At 45.4% G+C, this 18,118-nt stretch overlaps 1 protein-coding gene across 1 annotated transcript in view; it reads right to left on the minus strand.

The window, feature by feature from the left end:
• FSTL1 (follistatin like 1) overlaps positions 1-17,051 on the minus strand; it is a 51,712-nt gene extending 34,661 nt beyond the window's left edge. The window contains exons 1-2 of the mRNA XM_056494484.1: positions 16,920-17,051; positions 16,762-16,821 (exon numbers count right to left, since the gene is read on the minus strand). Coding sequence (XP_056350459.1) covers positions 16,762-16,821; positions 16,920-16,922 — 63 coding nt within the window. The 5' untranslated portion in view covers positions 16,923-17,051. The remainder of the gene's footprint in view (positions 1-16,761; positions 16,822-16,919) is intronic.
• Between the last annotated feature and the right edge of the window lie 1,067 nt (positions 17,052-18,118).

Here is an 18,118-nt window from a genome sequence, read left to right on the forward strand (position 1 = left end):
GAAGGTGGCTGAGCTACTGCTGCTCCACTCATGAAAATTCCCTCTTAGTTACTGGTAAGCAAGCACTATGGAGCCAAGCACACAGGCAGCTCACATCCTCATGTCTGACCTTCATATTTTCTTATCTATATTTTCTCAAAAGAGAAGCATAGCCCTATGCTCTTAACAGTAGAGAATCAGTGGTTGACACCATATCTCTAGACAGAGGATGAAAACCACCTGGATGTGATGACTTTATTTGCTTGTCTTTGGTTCAAGCAAGAAAGATGTAGTAACAGCTATCCTAGAGAGGTTTGACAGCTCCTCAAGTAATTAGGCAGAAAAATAAGCAGCAAAAAAGAAAAAAGTCTGATTACAAGTGATAGCACCTGAGGGGATGGCATGAAAATATGTCAGGGGAGGTTAAGGTTAGCTATTTGGAAAAGGTTCTTCACCCAGAAAGGTGGTTGGGCACTGAAACAGGCTACCCAGGGAAGCAGTCATAGCAACAAGCCTGACAGAGTTCAAGAAGTGTTTGGACAATGCTCTCAGGCACAGGGTGTGACTCTTGGGGTGTCCTGTGCAGGGCCAGGAGCTGGACTCAATGATCCTTGTGGGTCCTTTCCAACTCAGGGTATTCTATGATTTTAAATGCTCTAATGGGCTGAGATAGATGATGCAACAGACAGCAAAATAAAATTATAGATGCTGTGTACCACAGAAGAAAATAGCATAAAGAAATAAGAAACCAACTGCAGACAGAGTTCAGCGCTACAGGTCCCAGGTATCTTCCTCCCCAATACCAGAACAGCACTCACCTACAGTAATTCATTCCTAGAAGGGCCAGGGCCCTTCTGGGCAACCAGGTCTTGCCAACACAAGGCACCATCTTCAAGTGCCATTTGCCCTGCTCATACAAAAAGCAGCCACACAAGCACCATATATCTTCCCCCCACAAAAAAATTAATTTTTTACATCAACTGGAGTTGAAGCTCAGCAGATTTCCACCTTGGAGCTGAGGAAGATAGGATGGGGGGTATTCAAGGCAAAACGAAGGTGGTAGAAAAAGATACATGACAAGGCGATGGCCCCCACAGATGTGAAGGCTACCTGCACGGCAACAATTCCTCCCTGAGCGATGAAGGTGACTGTGCCAGACTTCAGAAATGTCCCAGAAACCTAAATGTTTATAGCTGCAGTGGAAGCCAAGATCTCTGCACAGACAACAAATCTGCAGTTACCAAAGCCAGGTCAGTTGGCTTAGTGACAGGTATATTTCCATGGGGGTTTTTGCTTGTTAATTTAATGGTAACATTTTTTATATGTCTCTGTTTCCCCAGACAACAGCAAGAAACCAGACACTGAGAATTTTTGGTAGCCTCCCTAATCAGAGGGAATGTCTGTGTTATAACTTGTAAAACACAACCCTACCCATGCTTTCGACCACTGGGGCTCCCAAATGCTACTCCTTGAATCAGAGGTGACACTGCTGATGATCTGAGTTTGGCTTTCCATCCTCCTGGGAACCATACTACAGAAGACTGACATTCATCTTTTTACCTTTTGTATCCAACCCTGCATGCCTCCCTTCAACCTCTTCTCTCAAAGAGAAAATAATCTGATCTACTTCAGTTCTTCTGCCACAGTAGAACATTCTTCCAAACAGCCTGACATTCACAATGTTGGAAATGCTTAGTGATACAGAAAGGAAACAAAAACCTTCAAGTCCCGCTGGAAACCCAGCCCACAGCACCAGCCTAATACTGCCTGAAAATATCCCCTCTGATCTGAAGAACTCAGTTCCATAAAGTGAAGGCAGTGTCCACACTCTCCCTTTGCAACAATGCAGAAGTGGCAGAGTTCACGTTTCTCCACAAGCCTCCTTGTTTGTGGAGCTATAAAAACACCAGAGAGACGTGTGGCAGGCTGAAACTTCGTGTTCTTCATGCTTCATGTTAAAATCAAAGGCAGGGGAGCACACTTAGTTTGGACATATTTTAAGCTAAACAAGCATAAAATATCTGACGAACTTTCTCTTGCTTAATGCAGTATAAACAATTTTGGTATTCCACAGAAAATTTCCCATTTAATGAATGCAGCAATTAACTAAAGAGAAGGTCACACTATTCTTGCAGTCTTCATTAAGCATAGGACAGCCCCAGTTATTGCCACAACTTTGGCAAAGTCCATGTATGACATTAAGTGGCTTGTTTGCAGCTGGGGCTGCACTGGGAGGTGAGAGGAAATATCCCTGTAGGATAATAGGTTCTCCTGCAGAACCCAAGTGAAGACAAGACAATTTTTGCCATTATTTTCTGAGGGAAAAAAATAAACTCTAATAGACACAACCCAGAGGCAGACTAGAGGTTTCAGAAGGCAGCCTCTGGCAAATCCAACTGCAGCAGTTTAAGACATTAGCTTGCACAGCTGTCTGCCAGCCTTGACTGTTCGCCTTGTTGGTCAGCCAGAATTTATAGCTCCTCTAATAAAGTCAGCAGAAAGAAATACATGCTTGTGCCTCAGCCACTACAGTTTGCAGCCCAGCATATTAGACTGCATTGCTGATGATTGGTGAGATCCCAGACTGTATACTGAAGGAGGAAAAGAACAGATAAGAACAGAACAAAATGTCTTCCTTGCTATGAAAGGCTTAGAAGAAACTTGAAAGAATAGAGAGGCTAAAGAACTAATAAAAATAAAGGGGCTAAAGAACTAATGAAAGATGTTCATTCTACAGAAATTGATGCAGCATTCTTTGCTGTTGGAAATGAGGGTTTGGCTATCTACTGATCCCTATGGGGGCAGGGAGCAAAAGATAAAGCCAGATCTCACAGAGTTATCAGCCCTGCTCATGCTCCCACTAGCTCAGAGCTCACTGTAAAAGTAGGAGCATCCTCCACCACCTAACTGGGTATAAGGAAGCCCTCCTGACCACCCTCCCCTTCCAGGGCTCTCCTCTGGGAATGACATCACCTGAATGTATAAGCAGTCTATTTTTACAATTCCCAATGCAACCAGACCCTCTGCTGCTATGCAGAGCAGATTTCAGACATAAAATGCAATATGTTGAAAGAAATTAAGATAGGAAATTTAGAAGGGACAATAGGTTTTCTTTTTTGAAAAAGAGTTACAAAAACCCAAGAAATTCACACACCCAAAGCATTTATTAATATATGTCCCTAGAGCCAGCTTTGACTTAAGCACGCCAGGAAATCACTGGTAGCCTTTGAATATTGAGGAAAAAAACCTTAAAAGTATCATTGTGTATTGTAGAAGTAAATCTCCTGTACGGGATGCCCCACTTGCTTTGTTTAACAAAGCTATACTATACACTGCCTGTACTTATGTGCAAGCTGTAGGAAATCTATTAAGATAACATGATCAGTTTCACCTGAAACAATTTTAGAAATAGCATCTGATACTCTAGCAATGTATTGAGCCACAGTTAATCAATATAAGGTGCTGCAGGCCATTTGGAAGTTTTGCAATTACTGTGCAATGAAAGGTCAGAAACTCAACACAGAACTTTTTGAAATCTTGGTTTGTTTTGAAAAAAAAAGCCAATCTCACATTTCAGCTCCCCAGTAACTTGGGTTAGCTCAGTTTGAAATAATCTAAAAACAAGCGAACAAACAAAGCCAAAAATACCCTAGCAAAAAATCCCACTACCGAAAGAAGCCCCAAAAGTGCCTCACTGAAGGTCTAACAGTGCTCCTAGACTAAAACTTGCAAAGCTCTTCCCAATCCTTCCCTGCCAAACACCCAGGTCCTCTGAGGGTTTAGGTGCTTCAGGTCAGACACAGGGTGTGTGTGTGCTCCTTCAGCCTATGGCAAATGCAAGATACAGTAAATAATCTTAGCCTGTAATGAAAGATTTACTGCAATCACAACACCCAACAACTTCATCACAGCCTAAGCAAATCCAGTGGCTGGCTCTATGTTTCTCCTTGTGTTTTAAGTCCTCCAGCACTTCTAATTCCTGAGCCACTTCAATGCAGCAACTGAGAAGGAAACAGTCCTCACCAGAGGCTAAGTATCTTACTGTGAACATGAATGTCTTCCGCATTTGTGCTGCTCTTTAAGAGCCTGTCACTCATGAGGCCTTGACACCAATTCTCACTTATTGGGTGAATCACAACCCCCTTACCCATGCATGTATTACTTGCTCTTGCCCTTGGCAACCCTGACACTGTGAAACACGTACACAAACACAGTCTAGTCCCAACAGTGAACCTTTATTCAAGAAGCCTTTAATGTTTCAGTCAGCAATATTAAGCCCAGGGTGTGGGTGAAAATCAAGTCTCTTTTTAAAAGGGACACCCTTTGTGGCTGCTTCCTTCTCCCTTTTAGCAATGAAGCTCTACAGTAAAGGTATCCCAACCGGTTGTGGAGCAGTTCCTGCTGAGGTGTTGCAGCTCACAGCTTTATCTCCCACAGTAAAGCTGCCCCAGTTCAGTTACCAATGCACACTGTGCCATAAGCACTGCACAACATGCTCCATGACCTGTCCAGTCATCCCAGCTGCATGATGGCAGTCTTGGCCAAAGGCTGCCACAGGCAGCCATGGCCACACTGCACTTCAGCTGTCCGAGCCCAAACCTCCAAGTCCTTTGTTACAGCAAAACACAATTGATTTTCATGAGCCTCATATCCTCCAAAATGCAGGATGCCAGCACAGCCCTGCTATAAAGGATGCCATTCTTCCAGTCACATCAATGTTCCATTAAATCTTGTTCCTTCACCTTCTCATACATCATCAAACACACCAAGCAATAGTTTGTGAAACACATGCTTTACACCTCTGCATACTCTATGCATGGACTTCACCATGTTTCTTCATCTACCTGAGTTTTGTATCTTTATCTGAGCCAAGACATTTTAATTCCTCCGCTCTCCACCTCTTCTCGGAGACCATTCAACGGCAGAGGTCAGACTATACTAACACTGGGACAGCAACCAGCAGTACACAGTGTGCCTGGCTTTTAACAGCTAAATCCTATAAAAAATAATGATGCAAATATGGGCACTCCTCCCCAAGACATCCTAATGCTTTCAACAACCTCTTAGGAACACATAATGCTGCTGGATGGGACAGAGGCTGAAAGGAATTAATTTGGGACTCCTGGTACTTACTGTGCGAACACCTGCTGGCTAAACAAATAGGCCTAGGAATGAAAGCTGAGATAGCTGTATGCACACTCTCCACTGCTGTATCAGATAGCTGCTTCCTGAAAGCAGGCATGAACTGCACTGCATTGTCACCTAAATGTGGTCATGGGGTAGAAAGCTCTCCTTTAAGAATCTTACACACTGACACAGGATCAGGAAAATTCTACCAAAAAACCACCTTGAAGTACTTAGGCTCAGACCAGTATCATCATTTAGGAAGCTAAGTCCCCTATTCTTCATGAATGTTAGATACATTATCTGTCTTCAGTGCTAATCCAATATTTCACGGGAAGCCTGGTGCAAGTCTGGGAAACTGTGTAAGTCCTGCCAGGTAAGCCCATCCTCACCTTTCGCCAACAACTGCAGTTGTTCTGTGACTATTCTGCCATGCACTGCATGAGTATGAGCAAGGACACAAAGCCCTTCTCACATAGAATTAAGCTTATGAATGCTTCTGCACCCACCCTTCAGTCATGGTACCTTGTGTCCTTGAGTACCTCACCTCGGCCCTCTGGAATTTGTCTCTGCAATAAATGAGCCCTTGACGAGTTCCCCATTCCAGCAGGGGACCATGGGCAAATATCTTGTGGGGAGGTGGAAATCCTGTATGCTGCTGGAGGCTCCGAAGGAGAGGTTTTATGTGAGAGGAACCATGGCGACAGACTACAGCTTGTCTGAAAAAGCATTAATGCTCTCCTGTATCCAAAAGACAGAGCAGCCAGCAAAAGGCTTCTGTCACAGAGGCTGTAGGGAATGAGATGGGGCAGAGAGGGAGGGCACCTCTTTTGCACTCCCTATGCTCTGTTTTCCAATGTTTTCCTTCGTGCCTGTAAAGATAAAAAATTCAAAACCATGTTCACCCTCATCCCCAACATCCAGAGTTATTCTGGGGGCAGAGTTCAGTTTTCAACTGCCAGGGGGGCAGAGAAAAAAAGAAGAGGGATCACAAAGACAAAGCAGCACAGGAGATGCTCACCTTTCTTCAGGGCAGCTCACAGGCAGAACAACTCACATGCTCTGTAACCATTCCTTTAAATGCATGCCTGAAGGAATTTTGCTTACAAGTCTAAAAATCACAGCCCTGAGAAACAGGGCTTTGTTGTCTCTTGCCAGACTTTTATTAAAAATTAGTTTCAAGCTTGCAGCAGAGCACAGGCAGAAAGCATCACCTCAGGAGTGGCAACTACTACCTTTCACCTCTCATCACCAACAAAAAAAGACTTCCAACTAGCTTGCCCACAGAAAAAGTGCACGAGCTTGCTTTATCTGAATGCCTCTGCTGCCCAGTAAAGGCTGCCATGCAGGAAGATGCCTTAAAGCTATGAAAACACAAACCTTCAGCCTTGCCCTTGCCCTTTCCAAGATGTGAACCGGAAGGGCCTGAGGTTTACAAGAAACACAGACAGCCTTCTACTTTCTCTCAGAGGAGGAAAACATCCCTACTTAAAGACAAAGGGACATCGTGCTCAGGGCACTGGCTGGGGAGCACAGGAACCCCAGCAAACTTCAGCTCAAGCTGCCTGAGGACAGGCTGGCTGAAGTGCTGCAGTTCAGCCCCTTGCCTCCTACAGGACACAAGCTGTGCTGAGCACACCTCCTGGCCCCCAGACCAGCCAAATCTCACCTGTGAAGTCAAGAGGGTCAGAAAGCCTCCAAATATTGATCTTTAACTTAAGTGTATATTTTAGGAAACTCAAACCCAAGGCTTTAGTTGGTAACAGCACAATTGTGTACTAGGGGAGTCCCCCCATTGTGAAAACATCAGCTGTGCTTCCTGATGGTGTGTGTGTATGTGTGTGTGTTAACGTGTATAAACTCCCTAGCAGGAAATTAGGGCTCATAGTAGTTTTGCCTTTCTTCTTTTCACAATTTATATTGCCCAGTATTTTTGGATTCCCAGTAATAAGCACATGGAGGTGCCCTGTCATCACAGAGTGAGGGAGCACTAACACACTGGTAAAGGGGATGCACAGCATGGAGACCTCGTACTGAGCAAGAGATCAGGAAATTCGCCTTGCCAGGGGATGGCTTGAGGAGCTCAGACTGTTCAGTTTGCCAAAGACAAGACTGGGAGCAGTCCTTGTGCAGGGCACAGTTACAGCAGCAGGGAACAGACACACTGGATTGAAGGCTTCTATTCAGTGGATTAAACAGAAGATTCAGCATCGGCGGACCAAACTAGACAAATGCAAGCCAGAAATTACGTGTAACAGCATGAGGATAATTAACCACTGCAGTAACATACCAAACACAGTGGTATTTTCCATTTGAAGTAATAACTTAATAAGACTAGATGCTTTTAAGACATATTATAGTAGAGTTCAGAGCAAATGGAATGAATAAAAAAACCTCCAAGATATATGGGCTATATTATGTAGAAGGGCAGAACAAAAGCACAATAGCTCCTTCTGGTCTCACCATCCATTAATCTATGGGGAAAATTGCCCATTTTAGTGTCAGTGGAGTTGGTATACAGCCATATTTTTAGCAACAAAGCATGATGATGTTTACATGAAATAGTAATAATAATACGTTGTGTTACACCCACAACTCTAATCTGAAATTCTCTAAGCTCTTTACCATCACTGTGTCAGCAAGCCTGACAACTCACTGGCTGATAAATTGGTATTATCATCTCTCTTTCATCCAGCTTGAGCTTTTTCAGAGTAACTAATCATCTGCTTACCATTTACATGGGAAACAGAACACTCAGGCTACCTGCCAACTTGCTTTTAAGCCTTTTGGTGAGAAAATGGTCAGATGGGTACCTTGCAGAAGCTGTCAGGGTAGAAAGCAGCTCAGCACACAGAACTGCCAAGCAGCTGCCCTACTTCAGATGCTCATCCCCTGTACAAACTTTATAGCATTCAAAAACTGCATACAACTTCCCTAGGAAAATTCTGCCAACAAAATACTTTCAAAGAGCAGAAGTCAGCAATTAAAGTGTTAAAAACAAAAGACAGAGAAAAAGAAAGAATGCTTCCTAGTTGTTTTAACAAAATCTTCATTTACGACAGACAGACCAAAAGAAAAAAAGAAAGAATAATTTCCATTAGTTTCCATGACAACCAATGGAAATTGCTAACACACCTTCTCTCCCTTGTCAACCTCTGGCAGATCTGTCAGGGAAAGCAAGGGACTATGCCCTGTGTAAGGTTCTTTACTTAACCAGAATACTGGGAAATTTGCATTCCCATAATGTCAAGTGCTCCCCTTACAGCACAACTCTAGCTTTTTTTTTCCTCTAAGATACTAGAAGATAGAAAGGTGCTTACTGTTTTCCTGTGAGAGCAAGTGCACCCCAGAAGTGCAATCCTCTCTGAGACATCTCAGCTCTCCCACTTTATGACCTGCTTCTTTTTCTCTCTGGCTTCATCAAAACATTCAACCACCACTTTTCCACCTGTGAGCCATTGGTTCACACCTTGAAGGTGGCCCATATTAAGCACTTTTTGCACATCTTTACTGGCTGGCAAGAAATTGATGTATCACTCAGTGACTCTGGTCTACATTTTGTCTCCATTTTTCTTACTATTGTTATTGTTGCTGGCAAGGAAAATGATCCTCTGCAATGACTGCTGCACCTTCTACATGAGGGCTTTTAAACTTTCCTTAACAGGAATGCACTCAGCTTTATAAACCCTGCTATGAGGCACAGCACCATCATTACCCTTGCTTTATAGATGTGAGCACCACAGCTTAAAGGAGTAAGGTGCCTTGCATCATGCTAAGAATGAGGATAAATTGGTCTGCAGAGAGTCTATTTGCATTTTCTTGATGTCCACAGGCTCTGAAAGTGTTTGAACCACAGATGCTCAGTCTGCTGTAACCCCTCCACCCTGCCAAAACCCCACAGCAAATAAATATTAACTTGAAACACCTCAGAACTTGCATCATGTGGAGCAAACATACTGTCCTTAGACAGGAACACTGCAGCTTTTCTGCCAAGCTGAAGGTGATGCCTCCGACATGAATGCTTGGTCCCTTGCCACCTTAATCTTCCAGAGCCCTGGGTTTGAATGCACAAACTGCAGATCAGAGCTCAGTCACAACCTTTACAGTTATCCCTGAGGAATTTTGCTCACCCAGACAACTAAATGATCCAGACATTGCAAAAATTCCCCAATGAAATTGCTTCCTCCTACATACAGGAAATGAGACAACAATTCAAATTCCTCATACTTAAGCCTTCTTGAACATAAACATGAAAAAGCGGCCAAAACCAGGAGAGGAAAGAAAGTCCCAGAGCAGCAAGAAGTACATATGCAAGGAGTTACATCATGCAGAAAGAAAGCTCTGGCTTCAGGCTAAAATTACCAGTGCTTAAATGGCAGGGGCACCTTCCCAGGAAGAGTCCTCCAGATGGATTCATTGTTGGGAAAACAGCAACAGGCTCTGCTGTCAAAACCATCCCTGGACAACACAGTACTGGAGGCCAACTTATCAGCTGGCCAGTGCCTGCCAAAGCCCATCCTGGTAGAAAGATGGAAATTCCTTGTTCTGCCTCTCTGACACCAAGCCTCAAAATATCTCACCATGGCAGCAGGTTGACAAGGAAAAGGCAGACAAGGATAGCATTTCTGATGGCAGGAAGTACACACACGCTCCGGGCTCATTCATTAGGACAAGGTTTACCAGTACATCTCTCCATCAGAGACAGGTACCTTTGCCAGCCCCCTCCTGTCACCCCACTCTTGCTTCTGTCTTATCAAATACTTTAACAACCTCTGCTCCCCTTGTGTGACTTGGAAGACTTAAGACCCTTTCAGATTTGAGTCATACTACTGCCATGGGTACTTCCAAGCAAGTCTTTCTACAACCTCTCTAGGTCTCCCCATAAATAGATACAAAACTAAAGAATTTGTTTCTGGATATAAAACAACCTTCAAATCACTGCTTCTTGAAACTTTCTTTGTTGGGAAAAACCTGATTAAGCTGGAAGCTCCACCAGCATTTATATTCCCGAGGTCTCTTGATCCTTGAGTCTTGATCCTAGAGTCTCAGGACTCTGTGCAAGAAGCAGGGATGGGATCAGAAGGAACATGTACTGGCTAGGGACAACCAGCACTGGATAACAAATAGCTGTCCAAACAGCCCTTCTGTGCTTGGAGCATAATGTGTGCAAATCCTCTCCTCCAGCAAATGAAAGGCAGTGGCTCTGTCATGGTGTTATCTGTTGCTTTCCATTGCTCCTTCAAGCTCATTTGCTGCTCTTTGCAGTGCAAAAGGGAAGGACTAAGGAGAAGGAACAAGAAAAGCTGTGTTCTATGGAGTCCATTACACAGCATTGAAGTATTTTGAGAAAGTGGTTAAAGGTCCATCTCTGGGACAGCAGTTGGGAGGGTACAGCCAAGGAAAATGCTGTTTAGCTCCCAAACAGTGGAAAGATGGAATTCACTTCCAGCTGAAGTTGACAAGATACTAAACTCATCCCCAGTCATCCACCCCAAATCCTTCGCTGTTTCCAAGGTATTTGTCCAAAAGGAGCCTCCAATTTGTTTCTAACTTATAGGCCTCCTGATGCACTCCAAACAAGGTGCAGATGTCTGCAAGAAATTCTACATTTGCAGACTGGAGCATGAATTTGCTTTTCTTCAACTCTTACAGATAGCCTTCATCTAAACCACTGCCCCAAGCAACCACAGGGCCCACGCCAAAACCAAGAAGTACACTGTAATAAGTGACAAAACTACAGCACAGTAGTAAAATTTTACAATTTATATGAACTTCTCTTCTGGGTAGCTAGTTTGCAAGGCAGAGAAGGGACAGCCGCTCATTACTGCTGCTTGGCATCCTCAGCCCAGATCAACACTGAAGTGCACTTGAAAAAACGTAGCAAGAAAATGCCACACAGTAGCTGCTTGTGCTAGTTATCTATGCTTTAACGGAGCATTGAACCTTTCAGATTTATCTGCCATTTTTTTATTTACTGCCATAATCAGAATCGCACAGTTGACAGCAAATACACCCCTGTTACAACCAGCTCACACCTAACTGTACACAGCTGTGGCAAAACCTACAACCCATGATAAAGTCCAGATGAGTATAACCCCCTGTCTACCACCCAGATGCAGCCATAGAAGGAAGTACGCTTCACAGCACAAAAGCAGGCTGCTCTTTTTGCTTGCTAAACTCAGATACAGCACTGTGAAAGAAATCTCTCCAAGGAAATGCTGGTTATTCACAGATTAGCATAGCTATCACAGTGGAGCAGAAGCCAACTTCCCTGCAAAGTTAGATGCAACCCAGGTAAACAAGACACTTCTGGGAACCAGTCTCAAATCTCATCTAGCTCACAGGATATGTAGTGGAAACACAGCCTGGTTAATGGGAGTCTCATCAGTCTGAGAAGAGACATCTGGCTGAAATTTGTGACAAACTCTCCTCTGTACAAAGAGATACACTCCCCAGCTCATGTAACACCACACAAGAAAGATCAAAGGTGCCCCAAAGCCTCCTGGTGAGTAAGCAGCTGTACCAATAACAGCAGCTGGAAAATGCAACAGGAGACTCAGTCAGTCCCTTCCTCCTGTGCTGGGAGCAGAGCTGTCTCCTCGACAGCCCACAGCAGCAGCCCCTTGTTAATTACTGGCAAGGAATTTGCACTCTGGCAGATAAAGTCATTCACTCAGCCACTGGTGTGTTTGCACAAAGCAGCTCAGCTCTGACAGCAGCTCCATCTGAGAAGCAACATTTGGGTGCCACACACATGTAAGTGCTACATGACATCATGTCTGCTGTAGAGCTTGTGCCACACATACTGCTGCTCAGAGATTACAGCCCCTTCAGAACAGCTGGGGAATTTGTTTAAACATTCCTACATGAGGCATTTGGCCAGTGAGTTCAGCACAATGAGGTGCCTTGGACAGAACTGCTTGGTCCATCTCCCAGGCTCTAGTTCCTGGGACATCTGCAGCACAACAGCCTGGTGGCACAGCATGCAGCTTAAAAAACAGGCTTTGCTGTGCGCTCCCAGGGAAGAACTACTTCTTCCCTGTTTCCCATTTAAAAGGTGCTTATTGTCTTGAGATGCAACTCCAGCAACGCCTGGTCTAGCACTCAAGGGAAGGATTACAAGAAGGGAGACACCTATTATCACAAATCCAGCTCAAGGAGAAAAAATGGATGTAATCTTTTCTTCCACTGATGATGTGCTTGCTAGGCTAGACCTGGGAAGACATTTTTATTAAATTATTTTATGAATGTGTTACTGCTGGGTTTTATTGCACAAAGCCAGTGCATACTAAAAACAGCCTGAGTAATCCACATGATTGGCACCACGCTGCCTTTTCTGTCCACTGTCCTGGCTAAATTATCAGTGAAAGCAGGACTGAACTATTCATAAAGTCTCTATCACTTAATTTCAAAATGCAACCATCTTAAAATGATGGCTTCAGGGCCAAATACAGCTATGCGATTACATAAAGATCTCAAATTAAATTTAATCAGTTTCATTTATTATGACATTGGTTTTTAGGTTTTGTCCATTGCAAAAACATGGGAAAAGCTCCTGATGCTGGCCACACCATGTGAACAGCCCAGTGGGACGAAGTATACCAAGTCCTGTGAAGACCATCTGAATTCCCAGCTCCAAACTCCCTGGTGCACGCAAGTACTCTGCTGGCAAAGGGCACAAGGGTGGAAATGAAAGGGTGAAGAGTTGCTCTCCTAACATGAAAAAGCAGCCAAGTCAGATCAAGAGGAAGCACTTAGGTAAGTTAAGCAAACTGAAACCTCTGCCTTTTCTCTCCCCCTTAACATCTCTTTTCAGCTTTTCATATAGGAAAATTAAACTGAGGGAAACAGAGGTCAGGTGAAAAAAAAAATGTCACCACTATATTGCTCAGGGGTTATAGCACCTCAGATCCGTCTCCTGTACCTGTCCTCACGAGGGGAGTCGCTGGCCTTCTTTCCTCTGCTTTACCTTTTAAGCCAAAATGAGACAAGTCGGATTAAACCATTTACACGTTTCCAAAGGCTAGCTCATTTGGCCAGAAATGGGTTAAAGATAGTTCAGAAGAACAGCTACAGGCCCCAGAGATTATTCTGAATGGCCAGAAAACTTGCAAGGAGCAGAAGGCAGGCCAGGGAAGTGACCTCTCCTCTTAGCAAGGCTGGATTCAAGAAAGGACTTGTATCAACATTTCACATCAATACACTCATGCTGGTGTAAACCTCTTTGCTAACATCTAAAATTCATGGTGAAAATAACTTTCCCAAAGATTCTGAATGAGGTTTAAGCGAAAATGAAAACAAGAAAACCCCACACTCTTATTGTGAAACAAGTAACCCTGTGGGACACAGAATGATGCTGGTATGGAAGTGGTCCCACACACCACCCTTCAGACCTCAATGGGCAGAATCAAATAGCAACTGGACTCCTCTCCAGTGTTAACTAGGTAACTTACTCCAGCAGGATGTGAACAGCTGATTGACTTTTAGAACATTTAACAGGCACCTCAAGCCTCTCCCTTTTCCTCTATTGTGATGGATGCTTCACAAAAATCACTCCGTATGCTTTGGGAGCCCCAGCTGAGAGCATGAGTAACTTCACATCTGTAGCATTCCTGTTAATATGAGTGAACAGCCACCTCATTGAGTCTGACCCAGGAAGACAGAGATAAAAGGGGCTGTCTGAAGCTGGTGGCTGGCCTCCGTCTGAGAAGTACAGTTCACCATCTACTGCTCTTGTGACTATTACTGAACCAGGCCAAGAAAAGCTCCCAAGTTCTGGCATGCCTCAGATTTTCCAGTCTACATGAAGTTATGCCAGGAACATTCACTGAAGCAATTTCTTTCTTTCTTTCTTTAACGACTCTAATTATGCTCCTATGACTTAGATTGCAATACTGAATATGACCAAAAGTATGTATTCTATCACCATCTGCTGAAACCAGGTAGAGCAGTAATCCTTATCTCCATGGGAGATATTCTCTGCTAACAGGCCATCTACTAAAACCAAGTGGGGCAGTCATCTTTATCTTTTTCATAACCCAACCTTCCTCCAGGAAGATATCTGCCGTTAATGGACCATTGAGTTCCATTGCATGACTGATAAAATTACATCGCCCATTATAAAATGCTCCACCTAGGGGGAGGAGCCAAGCCTTTCCTAGATAAAACTGAAATTTAGAACACCAAAGCAGCCTTTTTTCCACTGGATTCCAGAGGAAAAAACAGACCTTTCCACATCATCTCTGGACCTTCGGAGGAAAATTACACCCTTCTACAGGACCACTGCTTCAATTGAACCACATCTGTCACTCCAAGAGAACTGCAGCCACCATTTAATCAGACTGCTACCAACACCCTGACTGATGGGGCGTCAGGTTGTATTCTGTCAGTGTTTTGGGTTTGTTCTATGTAATACTGTATCTCTATTTTAATTTTCCTAGTAAAGAACTGTTATTCCTATTCCCACATATTTGGCTGAAAGCCCCTTAATTTCAAAATTATAATAATTTGGAGGGAAGGGGTTTACATTCTCCATTTCAAAGAGAGGCTCCTGCCTTTCTTAGCAGACATCTGTCCTTCACACCAAGACAACCTAATAATGTCGTAGAAACAAATGTTTTACAAGAACCCCAGTACAACTCAGATACATTTTGCTAACAAAATGATTAGAAGCTTAAGTCTCAGTGTTAATATTCCAAATGTACCAAAAGGGACAAAGTGCAAGCTGCAGCAGAAACAAAAGGCATAGAGAGGGTTATCGCTTCCAAAATCTGGAAAGGGAAAACCACATAAGAAAATGCCACACTAATCTTACTGAATGCCAGTGATGCAGTAGAGTAGTAACAAGAAACATTTAGAAGTAGGCAACCATCAAAGCTGTCTCTGAATTACAAGCAGCTCACCTTCAAGCATAGCCCACTCCCTAGAAAATGAGAAGGTCTAAATACCCCAGAGGGTGGGAAACAAACCGTGACTGAACTGATATTCACTGCTTGGCAGCTACTAGCAAAGAAGAATCAAACTGAACCTCAAAATAAAAGTCACCCAAAGTGTCCATTATCCCTGAAACCAGACCCAGACTTTAGTCATCAGTCTCAAGTTTTGTTGAATTTAGACTGGAATCAAACCAAAACATTCACTGGTTTGCCACCTGGACCATTATCTCTGAAGCTAATAATATTAATAATAATAATTTATTCACTCAAGCATGAATTGGCCTTTAAAACTAAGTTTTGAATATGATGGCTGTACATTTTTTCTTACTTTCAGTTTGCAGGTGAGACACAGAAGCATGACAATACTTACATCTGGGAAGCTATCCAGGTACTACAAATTACAGAACATTAGGCAAAAAGCAGGATTTAGCACTTCGGCAATGTTAGTGACACCAATGAAATCACAAATACAGGACCAAACATATTCTGGGTGTTTCTCTGGGTTACTGATCCCAGAAGGCTTTACTGAGACCAGTGTCACCATTACTTAACTGTTATAACTTTTCTTATGGATGCTATGCACCTCCTTCCTACAGAGGTATTGGTGTATATTGAATAGACTTATTTAGGGTTCCTAAGAAAATGAGTAAACATGATCTGGCTTATTCAGGACAGTGTGGAGAGGATGCATGGAAACGTTCACTGCATAAGTATGTCACACTTTGGGTAGAACATGCATTACAATATTATCACGTACAGGCAGATGTGAAATGCAGGTCCATACGACAGCTCAGTCCCACTCCCCTTGGTTTTCATGACAGCAGCAATCAGAGCTCAACAGTGTTGGCTAACAACACCCTGTCTCACTTCTGCTCCTCACCTGGCCGTTGCAGGGAGTTCACAAAGAGCTTTGCTCAGGGAGAGAGAGAGTGCAACAGCGATGGGCTCCATTCTAAACCCCACTCTTTACAATAACCCGGGCAGCACGGTCCACGGATGGGAGGAAGAAAAAGAAGGAATCAAACTTGTTTATGCTTTTTTTTTTTTTTCAATGGACCCAAACTGCGATGCTCTAGGGTGGGTCTCACCATCTGGGAGAAATATGGAGGGAGAAAAAATGCAGAGAGGAAGGACAAGCTGCCCCGGAGCGGGACCGCTTTCCTCCGAAGGCAGGCTCGGCCTCCCTTCCCAGCCCAGCTTGAGTTCATTTCCCCCAAATCACTTCCACATTGCCCCTGCCGTAATTATCAAATATTTTGTTTCTGACTTCACTTTTAAGGGAGGCCGCCGCACCCAGCAATGCAGGCACCATTTGTTTTCCGACACCAGAGCTGGGGGGGCTGCAGCTGGGGGCTTTCAAACGTTTTCAGTGTCATTGCAGTGAAAGAAAGGAAGAAAAGAAGAGCGAGTGAAAGACGGCGCGGGAGGAAGGGAGGGATGGAGAAAAGGAGGGAAGGATGGAGAAAAGGAGGGAGGGAGGGAGGGAGGAAAGGGGGCTGTCCCGGGGAGCCCGCCTCGGCGGGGGGATGAAGGGGTCCGGCCCCGGAGGGGACACAGCCCCTTGCCCCTACCGAGGCGCCCATCGGCCCTGCAACTTCCCTCTCCGCCCCGGCTGCCACTTTCCCCGGTCCCGGCTGCTCCCCCGCGGGTTCCGCGGCGCCCCCGCTGTCTCCACTCCGTCCCGTCCCGTTCCCCCCTCCCGCCGCCGGGGCCCCGCGCCTACCTCGGCTCGCAGGCGGGCGGCGGCCAGCAGGGCGCAGAGCAGCGGGAGAGTTTTCCAGATCTGCAAGAGAGGGAGCGGGGCGGCGGTGAGAGCGGGCCGGGCCGGGAGCAGCGGGGCGGCCGCCGCCGCCGAACTTCCCGTCCCGCGACCCCTCTCACCATGTTGCGGGCTGCGGGCGGCACCGGCGGCGCAGGAGAACTTGCAGAGGCGCCTTCTCCGGCTCGCTCGTGAAGGGAAGGGGAGGGCTCCCCCTCGCCCCGACCCGCCAGCCCGCGGCTCCACCCCCGGCCCGGCCCGGCCCGACCCCCGCCGCGGGGCCGACTCCTCCCCTCTCCCCGCCGTCCCTCCCGCCGCCGGCCCCTCGGCGACCTCGGCGGCCTTTGAAGGCAGCGGGTGGCTGAGGGGCGTCCAGAGGACTCGGTTGCCGCCCCACACCGCCGGCTTCACACCCCCGCCGGGCAGAACACGGGGCCAGGGAGGCTCCCCAAGCCCTGCTCCGGTGGGGGTTCAGGAGAAGTGTCGACAGCCGTTCCGGGGCGCGGATGCTCGCCAGCCGGGCCAAGGGCATCCCGCCGAGGGGTCGCAGCTGCCCCCCACATTGTCACAAAAGTGGGGAAACGGGAAACGAGAGCACTAGGTGGCTTCTCCGCAGGCGAGACTCACTGACCGAGTCTACCCACTGTTCCCCCTAAGGCCACTGAAGTGCCAGCCACAACGGCAGGTGTCACTCATGTCGGGATGTGGGCAGGTTTAAAAATAAGGGTTTAGACCCATATATGTTAGGATCCAAGTGTTCTCTGAGCAAAACAGGCAGCCAGGGATTCATGCCAGGCACAGGGGCTCAAAATCCCACCTGAAATCCTCATTTGTATATGAATACTGGTGATCCTCTTGTTTTATCTCTTCATCTCTGAATTTCAGTAGCCTCCAGTAGCTAAAAGGAAGGATCTGACAATGCAAAAAGACCCATTGCCTTGGGCACATACAGAAATCTGTCACAGCAAGCAACACTATGACACCAGTTGTCAAAGGCATTTTCTTGAGTTTTAAGGTTTGTTGTAACCAAAAATGACACCCCTGGCTTTAAAATACCACTTCACTCTGACCAAGCGCGCCCATAAACTATCTTCTTTTCCTGCTTTATTCTGTGCCCTCAATGCAGGCAGACACCAAGGGAGATGCTGGCATGTGTACCCTCATTCACAATGACCAAAGAGCAAGAAGAAAACTCTGGGAAGAGTTACCCTAGATCCACATCTGGTCTTTTCATGGCATCTGTGCCATTTTTCTGTGCTTCCTCAGGCTTTGCTTCCTTACTTAGTTCTGTTTTTAGGACTACTGTGATTAATTTAAAGTA

Source organism: Oenanthe melanoleuca, chromosome 1 (assembly GCF_029582105.1).
Source record: "Oenanthe melanoleuca isolate GR-GAL-2019-014 chromosome 1, OMel1.0, whole genome shotgun sequence".
Taxonomy (NCBI): domain Eukaryota; kingdom Metazoa; phylum Chordata; class Aves; order Passeriformes; family Muscicapidae; genus Oenanthe; species Oenanthe melanoleuca.